The 14,735-nt window shown below is 40.2% G+C and overlaps 1 protein-coding gene across 3 annotated transcripts in view; it reads right to left on the reverse strand.

Moving 5' to 3' along the window:
- The window catches only part of COL14A1 (collagen type XIV alpha 1 chain), a 171,493-nt gene that overhangs the window by 78,189 nt on the left and 78,569 nt on the right, over positions 1 to 14,735 (reverse strand). For all 3 annotated transcript variants that reach the window (XM_048841565.2, XM_048841563.2, XM_048841564.2), the window contains 9 exons: positions 12,897 to 13,026; positions 11,311 to 11,433; positions 10,030 to 10,179; positions 9,228 to 9,344; positions 7,329 to 7,475; positions 4,393 to 4,467; positions 2,599 to 2,738; positions 1,301 to 1,424; positions 44 to 187 (listed from right to left, as the gene is read on the reverse strand). In XM_048841565.2, coding sequence (XP_048697522.2) covers positions 44 to 187; positions 1,301 to 1,424; positions 2,599 to 2,738; positions 4,393 to 4,467; positions 7,329 to 7,475; positions 9,228 to 9,344; positions 10,030 to 10,179; positions 11,311 to 11,433; positions 12,897 to 13,026 — 1,150 coding nt within the window. The remainder of the gene's footprint in view (positions 1 to 43; positions 188 to 1,300; positions 1,425 to 2,598; positions 2,739 to 4,392; positions 4,468 to 7,328; positions 7,476 to 9,227; positions 9,345 to 10,029; positions 10,180 to 11,310; positions 11,434 to 12,896; positions 13,027 to 14,735) is intronic.

Here is a 14,735-nt window from a genome sequence, read left to right on the forward strand (position 1 = left end):
AGGAAAAACTGAAAATGCAAACATTTCTTAATATATGTGTTACCATCTAGTTGCATCTCTCTGGAGACTTTGTTCACATCATCCTGTGATCGTCCATCAGTAATGACCACCAAAACTTTAGGGATACCCCTCCTTATGCCTGAATCAGTGGTGAACAAGGCCTCCTGTGCATGCTTAATTGCTTTGCCTGAAACAGAAGAAATTCACTATGAAACGAATCTGGTTCATCCTAGATTTTCTGTTAATGCTTTATATACTGATAAAAGAACAAAGCCCCATATAAATTATTAGGTCAAGATTTTCAAAAGCATTTACCTAATGCCAAGCTTCTAAAGCCATGTTTAGACACCTAAATAGATAGCCCGATATTGAAAAGTGCTGAGCACCCAGCAGCAAACTCTGACTTCAGTGAGAGCTGGCATGTGCTTGGCACTTTTGAAAATCAGGCCACTTATATAGATGAATAAATATGGATTTAGGAACCTAATTTTGACCTTGTATTTTCAAACTCTCATCTCTTGACCTTTGGCTTCTTAGGTTTAAAAAGATATGGCCAAATCCTCTATACTAAATGGACTTGGTTGGGATGTGGCGGGTCCTATGGTAGTCAACACACACCAAGTCCTCCCCTACAAGGATGCAAGTAGTTCAAAAATGCCAGTGCAGAATTTTCTGGGGAAAATGGAAATGTGTAATTGTGGTCACAGTGCAGTGCAAGTAGTTGCATTAAATTTCTGTGAAGTCTGAGACGATAAACTCTATGGCCCCAAATAATCCTGCCAGTATTCAAGCTGAATTTCCTCCTCCTCAGAAAGCTATCCTCAGGGGCTAAACACAATTCTAGCTAGTACCACACCCATTCCTCCCCTGATCTGCTGAAACACACTGCAAACCCCTGAACAACTTCCCTCTCCAGGATGGAGTCTCTCACTTTTCCACCTGCCAGCATGAATCCACATTACTTCCCATTCCACCTTCCCCAGCCTCCACAGCCATTTGTCTTCGATAGACCCTTTTCCCTTCACTGGTCCCCAGCCCTATAGTTGGGTTAAGGCCCAGAAGTGCAGAGGTGCATCATGTGGGTAGTGCAACCAGGAGATCACCCGGGCTCTCTGGTCATGATGATGTGGGACATTCCAGAGTCTCGTCTTTCATCCCCACTGCCGACTATCTTCATCCCCACTCTTCTTGCACTGATGTCACATGGCCTTATCCTGACAAACCACTTTGCAAATGGAGAGGTAACTCTGTCCAGAAAATGGTCATAAGAAACTGTTTCACAGCCTACAACTGCTCTCACCTGTTTTGGTGTTTCCTCCTTTGTACGCTATGTGCTGAATGGCTTCAAGAAGAGTCTCTTTCGTTTTGTACACATTCAGTTTAAATTCTGTTCTGGGATCATCACTGAACTGAGCTATGGCAACCTGTATACGGAAAACATGCTAGTTAGTAAACACTGTTCTACGTTTAACAAGGGCACGTGAACCAGATCATTTAAAATAAGAGTTGTTTGGACTTTTGCTCCCTCCTTGACTTGAAGTCTTTTTTAATTTTTTTTTTTTAATTTCACTACATAAAGTTCAAATTTGTTCTCTGCAGCTTTGGTTGCTGCCTATCACTTTCTGGTTTCATTGGGTAGAAACAGGATGAGGAAGTTTTCCCACTTTTGCAAAAGCATTCCCTGTTCAGTCCCAGGGCAAAATCCTATACACAGTTGCTCATATATGTATAGTTATTCCCGCTCAGAAATAGTTTTACGTGAGTAACTGTGAGATTGTGACCGAAACTTAGGAAGTATTAGAAATAACATGAGAACCTATTTTTTAGTTATTTTCTCTCCCAAATGTGTTGCTACGTGAGCCCTGCCCTGCCTTAAATTAAGCATGTGTTTCTGTGGGATTGAGGACTATGTTTGTAAAAATAATTTGTTCTGATGTGAATCAGAAATTAAGAGAAAGCAAGGACTAAGTGTTTCTCTATGTTTGGAAAGTGTCTAACACCTTTTGGGTGCTTTTGTAACCTCAATATTAAACAACAACAAAATTAAAATGGCGTGATTTAAAACAGTGATATGCACAGCTGTATTTTTTAAAAGGTTATAAAAAACTCTTACAGAGCACATTCAGTGTTTATCATCTTTTCCTGCGCAAGTACTTTAAAAATATGAATATAGTAATTATTTTAAATATTGTGCTTTATTTTATATCACATTTGTGCTTAGTCTAGAGCAGATGAATTTATAAAAACAAGAAAATTGAAAAATAAGCTTACAATTTTTAATGTCAGTGAAAACACTATTGTTTCTAGAGGACTAGGGTTGAAATAAACACCAGGTGGAGGAGCAGCACAAGGCCTAAATACTACTTAAATCCCGTTGTGAGGGCTTAAGAGAGACTTGAATCATTCTTACACATTGTGCTGTCTCTCTGGTGAATCTCATTCTATGAAATATATAAAATAAGATACTGCAAAAGAACTGCTGCCAGAACTCAGTTTATAGAAAGAAGTGTGAAACAATGTCAACCACACTTTGATTGGTTTGATTTTAGACACTAGATACACTTGTTCGGTTATGCTCTCTCTCTTTGTGTTTGTTACCTGAGTTCCATCAGGACCAATTCTGTCCAAAGCTCCAACAGTGCTATACAGGAATCCAATTATTTTATTGAAATTGTCATCTCCAATACTCCATGACCCATCCACTAGGAACACTAGGTCAGCTTTGGCAGCTTTGCAAACTGTTGAACAACAAATATTTTGGAAGTTACTTTTTGGTCACTGGTAACTTCTTTGTTAATACTCACTAAGGTCTCAGTCCGGCAATAGGATCTGCTGGCATGGACACCCGAGTGCATGCAGAATCAACAGGGATCTGCACGGGATGAAGCATCTACACTAGCAGATGTGATTACATATCAGAGGTTAAAGTCTTAAAGGTTATTAAATATTTTGCTAAACATTTTAATTTTAAAATAATGTAGCACACACATTTACATAACCCGAGAAGCTGGCAGAACATACTGAGCCACTGTACTAGGTAGCAGGGCGAGAAATCCTCCACTGCCAGGCTGTGGAGCTGCTCTTCAGAAGCTCCTCCAGCTGACAGACTGGAGTAACCTCCATAACTCCTTATGTTCCTCTTCCAGGAGACTAGATACGGGTAGCCAGAGCAAGGGAATAAGGAGGAGCCTTACATCCTCTTGCAGCCCAGTGCAGGCATGCAGAATAGACAGCAGTCTGGACCTGTGAGGCTGGACCTCAGCCGCTCACCCCTGCATGCTGTTCAATAGACAGTCCCCATGGAGCTGAGCTCCATCTCACTGAGGAGTTACTCCTGACAAGGCTCCTTGGAGTCTCCTCCCTAATTTGCACAGCAATTGCTTAGGGCAAGAAAGTGGGCATAAATTGAGGTTGCCCCTGAAAAAAAATTTTTACCCCCTAAGGAAGAAATTCACTTAAGTGCCAAGGGTCAGAAGAGGAAGACACATAAATGTGACTATTCTTGCTGTTTTCAGCTGAAGTGTACTCAGCTTTGGGTATATTTGCTGCTGCACAGTTCTATGCAGTGCGTACGATCCCTTTCTTGCTGTATCTAAGGATGAGTTCCTCAGCTGGTTTGAAGTTGCACAGCTCCATTGACTTCAAGTTGAGGATCTGCCCTTAATCCCCAACAATAAAGCACTCTGAACAGAAACATTTATGAGACTCTATATGAGACTCAGGGAAGTTTATAGGAGATTGATAAGCCAAGGGAAGCCCTTATTTAAAGAGAAGAGTTGTGAGTATAGTAAATGCACATGGCCAATGCCTTCTGCATTAGAATATTTTTATGGACTAGAAAAATCATGTTGTTTTATAAGTCTAACAACTGCTAGGACAGTAGTTTTCAACCTGTGTGCATGTCTATGGAGTCCACGAAAGGTTGTCGTCACCATAGAACAGTGGTTTTCAACTTGTGGTCCATTGAACTGTGGGGGTCTGCAGACTATGTCTAAGATTTCCAAAGAGGTCCGCACCTCCATTTGAAATTTTTTAGGGCTCTGAAAATGAAAAAAGGTTGAAAACCACGGTACTAGGCTATATATACACTGGTCTACAGTAAAATGTACCTATCTGTTTCCTTCTGTTGCAACATATTTAAAACGTGTTAATTATTTACCAATTGTATGCTTTGCATAAATTCACCAAAAAGGTCCCCCAAACAATAAAACACAATCTGGGGACAGTTCCTCAATGCATGTAAATCAGCCCAGACCCATTAGCTTCCATGGAGCAACATCAATTTATACGAACTGGGAATCTGGCCCTAGAAATCTATAATAGTGATCAAAACCAGAAAATGATCTACATAAGTTAAGACTATTTTAACCCATAAACACAGCACATGTTTACCTTCTTTTGCAGGAGGGATTGTAGGTGGTGGAGCTATTGTTGAAGGAGAAGTCGGTGGTTGAGTTGGAAATGGTACTAGAAATTAAAAGGAGAGAATACCAAGAAGAAATCTTATCTGAAGACACCTTCACACATTTTTAGTTATTTGAGGTAAGGCATTTTCTCCTTTTGTTTTGTTTGCATACCTATCTAGTTATACAACCCAAAGGCTAGCTTTGTGTGTGTGTACATACGCTTGCGATGTCTACCGCTATTGGCTGGATCTACTACTGCAACTACCAACTAAGGCCTAAATTGTGGCTTTGCCACAAGCCCCATGTATGATACATTTCAGAGTAGCAGCCGTGTTAGTCTGTATTCGCAAAAAGAAAAGGAGTACTTGTGGCACCTTAGAGACTAACAAATTTATTTGAGCATAAGCTTTCGTGAGCTACAGCTCACTTCATCGGATGCATAAATTTGCTAGTCTCTAAGGTGCCACAAGTACTCCTTTTCTTTTTATGTATGATATAGTGTATTGTGCTGTCCCAGAAGTAGCTCGGGAAGCAGACTGTGACACAGACACTTTCCCCTGCTCTGGGGGGACATATCTTGCGCAGGCCCTAGACTTGCAGTGTCCATACTCTGCTGTGCCAGGTATAATTCTCCTATCCCTTTCTGACCACTCCCTTGCCCACCTGCCCAGGAGGGGAAGTAACAACTCCTCAAAGGCTGGCTTCCCCAGCATACTGCTATACTTACCACAGGCAGCCAGCACAGGGAAATAAGGAGGGGCCTTCCATTTCCTTACAGCCCAGTGCAGGCATGCAGAAAAGACAATAGTCTGGCCCTAAAGGAACTCTCCCTTAGCTCAACTGGTAGAGGTTGGTATCTTTTTAATCTGGAGACCAGATTTGTAGCTCTCTGTGTAATATCGAGTCATTGTGCCTCTCGCTGACTGCAGTGCATGATTTGTTACAAGGTTACTATGCACAGGTAATCTTGAAAAATTGGCTTCCTTGTCTTCTACTTCACATTAAGAGGAGTCTCTGAATGGCACTTTCCCAGAAATGAGGCTGAACAAATTATCAGCTACTCAACAGCTCTGCTGTGGTTCTGACAGTGATTGAATAAAGCTTTGTTAGCAAATTTCAATATAGTTTTAGGCGGAGTTCACAGAGGTAACATGTACATGCTTGATTTCCACATTTATGACCGAGGAAAAGTTCCAAACCTTGTCAGACAACATTCTTTCCAGTATTCTCAACATGATTAAGGTAGGGAGCCACATGCGATGTAGTTAAAGGTTGTTGTGTATTTGATATTCACCACAATGTACACATCGTATTTATGGTTACAGGTGATGAGGACAGTTGCATAAAACTATCCTTCAGAAAGGATTCCCAGAAAGACTGGCACATAAAGGGATTTGTGCCCACAGTTACATCTAGTGGGCCCAATCTCCCACTGAAATCAATGGGAGGTTTTTCATTGACTTTAAGAGGAAAAGGTTAGGGCCAAGTCTATGAATCACCTAAGGGGTAAATTATGCCTGGCATGAATGCAAGGTGGAGGCTAGGAGGAGCTCCCATCTGTAAGAGGGTCAGGCACAATTGCAGTCTCTGCACTCGGAAGAATGCAGGGGCTGCTCCCTCCTAATGTCCATGAGACACAAGCACACGAAATGGGACCTTGGGCAGTTCAGTTCTTTATTTGACATGCTTAACCTTCCGTATGGTAACCTGGCTTTGGAGAAAGGGTTTAATTTTACAGTCTATTCAGAGTAGTGCAGGGGGAGCATGGGAACCAGCTGAATTCCTCCTGATTCTCCCAAACACCCAGATTCCAGGACACCAGGCCCACAGCAAACCTTTCCCAATCCTCCCAAAGGCATCAGGATCTCAGACTGCTCATTATCCTCAGTGAGTTTCTAATGGGAAATGGGCCTGGACAATGTAGGAGGTGGAGGGATGGAATCTGGGAAGGGTTTTGCTGCGTAGAAGCCAGGAGGAAGACTCTGGGTGTGGTAGGGTGACCAGATGTCCCAATTTTATAGGGACAGTCCCTATTTTCGGGTCTTTTCCTTATATAGGCTCCTAATATCACCCACCCCCTGTCCTGATTTTTCACATTTGCCCTAAAGTGTGGTGTGGATTAAACTGAAAGGGGAGGTGATAAAAGTGTCTGCTGGGGGAGTGAGGCAGATGAAAGAAGGGAAAGGGGAGGGCATACCACTTAGGTGAGTGGTTAAACTAAATACACTGAAAGACTGGGTTGGAGGTGAGATAGGGAAAAGAGAGAGGGGAGGCTGGAAAAAGTGTTCCATTTCCTTCCCTTCATCCTTTTTTTGTCTCACTACATTGTAAGCTCATCGGAGCTGGGACCTATCTTCTTATATGTTTATGAGGCATCTAGCTCACTTTATGCCCCTTGAGAAATAATAATGGATACAATTTTCAAAAGTGCTCTGGTGATTTATGAGCCCAAGTCCCACTGACTTTCATCCACTGAGGCGCTTTTGAAAATTATTCCCAATGACAGCATCAAAGATCTGAATCTTTCACTGGTTCTCTGTATTTTGTGCCCTTTGGTTTTCTCTGCTGTCCATGTTTTGAAATCCTCTTTGGAGAGTCATTGATTTTACAGCCAGAAGGGACCATTTGTGAACTGGGCTAAAACATCCTCCCCCTGTTTTGTAAGAGGGCTGCATTTGCCACCCCATTCCTGTGTGTGGTTATTAGCTCCCGGGAGAAATGCATAGCTATGTTTGAGAATGCTCTGGAGGAAGCAACCCTTTGAGCACTATCAGAGGCAGAACAATTAAAAAACCGCAATGAAAGAGGAAAAAAAACTGTTAGTACCCATGTGGTTACTGTACATTGGTTCTAGCCTCTTGCCCCAATGGGGACAACCAAGGGTTAGCCTGAGGTGGCTGACCTTTAAGAGACTTCACTTACATGTAGTTTCCATGATGCTTACACCAGGGCCTTCTATCTCCTGAAGCTGGGCATAGACACTGATTTTATACTCAGTGCCAGGCATGAGCTCAAAGAAGCAATGTCTAGATGTCCCTCCACCAAGGGTTACTTCTTTCTTCTTCCCATCTGGAATTATAAAAGGAATTATAAAAGGAACCATTAGAACAGAATTTTACCTACCATTTTCCTGAAAAAATTTGTCATATAATGGCCTGAAACTGGAAGGGAATATGACAGTAAATGAAGTGGCTATAAGAACTCTCTATTTATTAACCATTTTGAGCCACACGCTGCCTCCAATCTGGATTAAATTCATCTGTGTGCAGAGAGGCCCACCAAAAAGCCTGGGCACCATTTAATGCTCACCACTCCCAATAATTCTGACATAGGATTCAAGTGGTGCCTCTGCAAATTCACCCCCTGTGCATTAAAGCCCTGATCCAAATGCCATTGAAGTTAATGGGAATACTTTCAAGAGAAGTAAACATCCGTAAAAGTAAGGAGCGTTGCAGGGAAATGAAAGACTATACTACACATTCTATATAGTATTTACTAAATGTGCCAATAGGTCCCATTTGTTGCCAAGTAAAAACCATTTTATGCATATCAAGTTGAGTAGCAATACTATGAAGATAATTGACAACTGGTTGAGTGAGATGCAGAACAAGCTGGACAATGAAAGTTCTTCATGACAGATGTTAATAAGGAGCTATTTGAATGGCTCTTTTGTTCGTTCTCAAATTAAGGCTCTCAGGCTAGGTTAAACACATGTCTGGCAGTCCTACATAATAATGAATAGGCACAGAGGAAGCAGAATTTAGGCTAACTCCCAGGTAAGAAGGAAATCTGCATTCCCTCGTGCCAACTAAGATCGTTGCTTTAAAATAGCTTCTCTGTATTTCAGGCCTTCAGATAAACCTTATCTGAATCCATCAATTGTAAAATACAAGGGTCATTATTTTACAATCAGATTAGCATCTACTGTTCATGTCGTCTTTGGTTAACTTGATTAGGTTTTACTAACTGCACTTCTCAAGTTATTCAAGTTTTTCAAGGGAGTCATTCTATGCAAGGTAATGGTTTTTCACCATAACAAGACAGCGAGTGTCTACCGGGGATGAGCAAATGAGCTTGCATACAGTTATAGCCCCCGTGAACCTCATCTGGATAAGGTAAAGCCCACTGAGCATTCACCATAGCTCCCTTCCCTCAATGGGCCTGGACATCTCCATTTATCAGATCTAAATGGACAGGAGGTTCACTCTCCCTTCTGGATCTTTATGAAGTAACCACAGTACTGCTTTCCATCCTCCATTCTTTTGGGAGCCAGCCTGTACGTTCATTCCCACACAATCCAATGGGCTGGAAGCAGCAGATAAGGAACATAGAGGAGTGTTTCTTGATCTTTTTGCTGCAGGGTGGGAGGCTGAACAAACCCAAGCACGTGACTTAGCTGGGAGCTGGAGACCAGTGGGTTTGACGAGATGAGATGGAGAAGGATGGGCGGCTGCACCCTGAAGATGCTGTGGGAGGGGGGAAAGGAGCAGGAGGCTGTTGGATCTCCCGCTAGATACAAGGCAGTATCAGGTAAGGGGGTGACCTGGAGCCTGTGTAGTCACAGATAACTAGTCAAGCTTTTATGTTAAGGGAACTCTAACTCCAAATCTTTTGTGGTTCATTCATTTCCAGTTTCTGTGTAGTTCTGCTCTCCTCCACTTATTTTAAACACTGTCATTCAATTACTTTTACAATTTTACTAATTTTAGGAGTGGAAATTTTGTTTGCAAATTTCATTTAGATCCAGTCCTGTGGTTCTCTACAAGCAGCATTCCTACAAACTATTAAGTCGAGTGGATATGTAACAATGTGCTAACTTACCAACAAGAGATTCTATAACTATCCTGTATGCAGTAGCATGTCTGTGAAGCTGCCACTGGGCACAAATACTAGTCATGCGCACTTGATATGCATCCAGATTTGTCACCCCCAAGTACACTGCAATTGAATATAAAAACAAATAGTCACTGCTACAGTAAAAATGCCAGAACACAAGAAAATGCTGCAATATAATTATCCAAAAATCAGAAGAAAAAGGAAAAAAGTGAGTGACCACTTTTATTAATTAATTTTAAAGAAATAATTGTAATGCAAAAGCCTGCACAAAAAATAATCCCCAAAATAATATCTAATAAAGGACAGGAAGCAGAAAGAAGGCATCTACATCCTGAGTCCACAGATCTGGAATTTGAGAAGGACCAATAAACAGTGTTAATAATTCACTTAAAAGCAAAAATGTTATTGATATAACAATACTGTTGTCAAAGCTGAATTTAAGGTTAAGGTTTCCATGATGTAAAGCCTAACTCAAATGATTTCGAAGGATTGCCTGATCAGAAAAAGGAAAACAGACTTTCATTAAGCAAATGTATAGTTACTAGAGTTGAATGATAATAAATAATATCTGCTTTATGACCTGTCTTGTGTTAATTCCAGCAGGAAACATGTTAAAGCTCTATTCTGTCTGATGAAAAAAGGCTTTTCCTTTCAGCAAACAACTAGCTCAAAATACTTAGAAGAGGAAAAGAATTTGTGTGAGAATTCATTCAGGGAGTTGTGTGAAGCTAAAGTTACAATGGGAAAATGGTCCGTAGAGATCTGAACAGCATGAAATCATTCTTACATGTTTTGGCTGTGCCTGCTAGGGCATCACTGAAGCCTGTTGAGTATGAAGCAAATACTTTAATGCTATACTCAGTTCCACTGAATAGATTAAGAATGAGAATGGTGTTAATATCATCCCCCACGAAGGTCTCCAGTGCTGGTCCAGGGACTGAAAAAGAATAGAATACTTTGTAATTAAAGGAATTATCAGGCAGTAAAAAATATCATAATCTGTAGTCAAAAATAGGTTTATTCCTAAACACATTGCTTTATTATTACTTGCTTAGCCCCAGTGGTGCACTCAGTACCGTACACAGAACTGAAGACACTTCATAACCAGAAAGAAAAGGAGTACTTGTGGCACCTTAGAGACTAACCAATTTATTTGAGCATGAGCTTTCGTGAGCCACAGCTGAGCTGTGGCTCACGAAAGCTCATGCTCAAATAAATTGGTTAGTCTCTAAGGTGCCACAAGTACTCCTTTTCTTTTTGCGAATACAGACTAACACGGCTGTTCCTCTGAAACCTTTCATAACCAGAGCAACTCACAGTCTAAGACAGACATGTGGAAACCAGCACACACTGAGGAATCCAGCAGTGACATTCATCTAAGGCTCGACACTGGCACTTGCTAAGCCCCTTCTGTGCTGCTCCAGGGGAACAAAGGGGACTCAGCACTGCCCTAAATAGGCAGCTGAAGATTCCCTTGGCTTGGAGGCATAACAGGATCTGGGGATCCCCACCCACAAAACAAGTCCCTACAGGGCTATTGCAAACCTGCATCATTTAAAGCAGCTCTGAGTCTGGGATCAGGAACTGTGTAGAACTGGGACCAGGACAAAGAGCTGCAAACACTGCCATGTCTATCTTAACTGTAATCACTGCTTACGGCTTAGGATATAGCTTAGAATTCAGCCCTTGGCGTGTTTTTCTTTTTAATTTTTATTTCCTCCCCATTATAACAGTAAACTCAGTTCTTATGGTCATCATGAAAGAAATGTTTTTCAGAGGGATTTGAATGAGTGGGTGTGGCTTGGCTAACTGTGAATGAAGTCTACAGTTAGGTATTCTACATAGCTAGAGTTCGGTATCCAAAAATTAATGCATCTAAAATTACAGGGCACTTGGAAAAATTGGGTCTAAATCTCTCTGAACTACTTTGAAAATGTATTTCTATAGGCTCTCAGGTTTTTAGTTGCAATCAGTTATAGTTTTTTGTTTTAAGTGGGACTTTTAGCAATAGATGTGAAAACTGAAAAAGCAAAAACAGAAGCCAAAGCAACCAATTTTGAAAACTCACTTTTGATAGGTTTGTAGACAATCCTGTAACCCATTGTTGGTGATGGAGGGGCATCCCAGCTAATACGTAATCGGTTGTACCACTCATCTGAGACCCTTAAATTTCTGGGGGCAGAAAGAGGCACTAAAAGCAAAACAAATTGTGAGCTTCCATATCTGCATCTCTTACAAGCACTTGTATAAAAGATAGACATGCATATAAATAATAACCCAGATTACACATAACTCTAGATAAGGAGACCAGTTCTGCCCCCAAGTACACAGGCACAACTTCCAAAAGTCCAGAGGAGCCACAGCCATGTGTCTGAGAGAGGATCTGGGCCTGTTGAGTCAAATTCATCCCCAGCATTATGCCAGTGAATTAAAAAATATGGAGTTTCTAAAAGAGTTATAGCAAGGATTAATTTGGACTGTTGTGTCTATTGAACAAGTATTGTAATTTCAAATTAATACACAGCCTTAATGTAACCCCCCCCCCCAAGAATAGAGGAGTAAAAGGGAATTCTGTGATAATTATCTTTCATGTGTATATTTCCTTTCAACTCAAAGTATCCCAAGGTGCGTCATAAATTTGGGCCTTGATTCTGCAAATGCTTATGTATTTGCTAAACTGAAGTCAACGGGACTATTCATGTACTTAAAGTTAAGTATGCATGTAAGTGTTGCAGGATCAGGGACTGAAAGTGATACACAAATTATGCACAGAGATAATTTCAGCCACCATTGAAATACAGCCACTTATCAGGTGGAACATGCCAGCTGTTTAGCAGAGCGCAGTAGGTCTATCTTTTTCCATTTTATCCACAGGTTGAATTTGGTTAGAGAGAATGTAGTGACTTGTGTTGGTATGTTGTCTAGAACTAATATAACAATTCTGCTGAAAAGTTCAACAGGGTCTTTAACAACTGCAAATGGTCAGGAACTTTTTAAAAAATATCTCGTCCAAAAGAAATCTCTCCAACAGCATTTTGGCTGGGGTATTGATTTGGCACTAACTAAAAATAGTTGAATGTCACTCATGGCATCATCATCATCATCACTTTCTACAGAACTTGGACTCCTTGGTGGACTCCCAAACCATAAGAACGGCCATACGGTTCAGACCAAAGGCCCATATAGCCCAGCATCCTGTCTTCTGCCAATGGCCAATGCCAGGTGCCCCAGAGGGAATGAACAGAACAGGTAATCATCAAGTGATCCATGTCCTGTCGCTCATTCCCAACTTCTGGCAAACAGAGGCTAGGGACACCATCCCTGTCCATCCTGGCTAATCGCCACTGATGGACCTATCCTCCATGAATTTATCTAGAATTTAATCAAAAACTGACCAGCCTTGCTCCCACTGAGTTTCTGATATTTGACAGTTCACAGCACAAGACATAGTCAAACTTGATTAAAAACAGTCACGTTTATCAGTCAGTGCAGTGGGATTTGTATAAAAGTCCTGATTCATACATTTCTTCATTTTTAATTTGAACCTATGTTTTAACCTGAACTCAAATGGTTGCATAGTATGAGAAAAAAACAAAACAAAACATCTCTTACTCAGACCTTTCCGTCTGCCTAAAACCAAATGTTTGTACTTACAGGTTTTTCCAGGAGCTGAGACACCGACTCCTTCCCCATCAGAATAGATGGGAGTGACAGTAACTTTGTATACGGTATCTGAGAGCAGCTGCTGAAGAAGAAGATTGTTTTGTCTTCCAGGTACCATTACCTGGATGGTCAGAACATCAGAAACAGACAAAGTTGATTATTAGCTTCTTAAATCCTTTTATAAACACATATGATCTCGGCCATCATATACCTTTCCCACTTCTGTACAGCAATTTATTCCTTATGAGCTGGTTTACATTTTAAATATGTTTGTGATGCTCTATTTTGACAATATTCGCCCTCCCTAAATAATCAGCAGACTTGTTCGCTATACATATCTAAGATAGTAATGTACTAAGAGAACCTGCCTATGATAGACAGCTATCTCTGCATGTATGAACTATCACTCTGTACTAAATCTCTGAGCCAATACAACTTTCAAATATTCCTTAGATCAGTTATATTAACTGCATGATTACTATTCAAAGCGTGGTTTCACTATAGAGGGTGGGGGAATCTGTATATTTTGCTTACTCTTGGTCAGAAAGGGATTGCCCAACACTGTACCTGTTAACTAAGACCCATCTAGGAGTAATTTAGGGATTATTCCTTATTCCATGAAGCACTTAAGCACTTGTTTTAGTTTAACTTCAGTGGGACTAAAGCACTTGCTTAAGTGCTTTGCTGAATCGGAACCAAAATGCCAGGTCCTGCAGCTTTACCATTTACATTTATGGGCATGTGATCCAGCTCAAAAAGCATAAATCTTTCTAATAGCGAGAGTTTTAATAACTTTACTAAAATTTTATTTTAATTTTTTAAAAATAACAACCAATTATTGACTATTAAAAACAGAGACACATCTATATTATCTAATTGGCTTGGTTTAAGCTTTCACTGACCTGAAAAAAGTTAATCTGGGATTTGAAAATTTAAGAAACCTCTGGCTATATCAGATGAAACAGAAGAATATTGCCTATTAGGCTGTATATTTTTGCTATTGCCTTGTATCGTAGTGTCATATATGCTATGTAGATCTATAAAGCTTTTTGTACTGCCCCAAAAAGAAACCACTCTATTAAAAAGGTTCAGTTTAAGATTACTGTTTTGACATCAGCGAGATAGCTAAAAAGTAATTTTCTACCAAAGCCTCATAAAAGATGGATGAAACTGAAAAGAAACAATAACATGATTCATATCTCAGGAGAAAATATATTCAAGTAGTTCCTTTCTTTGCCGTTCTTACTGATATAGTCATCAAAGAAAAATAAAACAGAAAAAATGAAAAAAAAAAAAAAAAAAGCAGACTGCAGGGAATATGAAAGAATATCCAGTATGTCCAATAACATTTCCTGTTAACATAAATAGGAGTGAGCTGCATGAATGAGAACTCCATCAGATTACAGAATGTGAGTGAAGGAAGCTTGTACATGAAAGAATGCTTTTATATTCTGAAGTAATAATTTGGAGACATAAGCCTGAATGATACTTTTTGCTCTATTTTATGTATACCATTAGGCCGAAATTTTAATTCTTGACTTCAATAGGAAACTCAGGTATACATTATTGACAAACCCAAGTGTTCAAAAAGCATTAGTCAGGCCCCCAAATATTACAAAACTGGCTCAAAAATCATGAGATTTTAAAAATAATAAATTTGGGGTTCTTTTTGTATTCTAGTCTTTAAACTTTTAGCGTTCTCTCTTTCAAGCTTTTCCCCACAACCACAAGGGTTAGAAACTTACATTTTATTAAAAAATTAAAGATGAAAATCTGTTGTATTCACATGACTCCAGGAAATGAGGCTTTAAGAAAAATACCAAATATTGC

The sequence above is a fragment of the Caretta caretta genome, chromosome 2 (assembly GCF_965140235.1).
Source record: "Caretta caretta isolate rCarCar2 chromosome 2, rCarCar1.hap1, whole genome shotgun sequence".
NCBI lineage: Eukaryota > Metazoa > Chordata > Testudines > Cheloniidae > Caretta > Caretta caretta.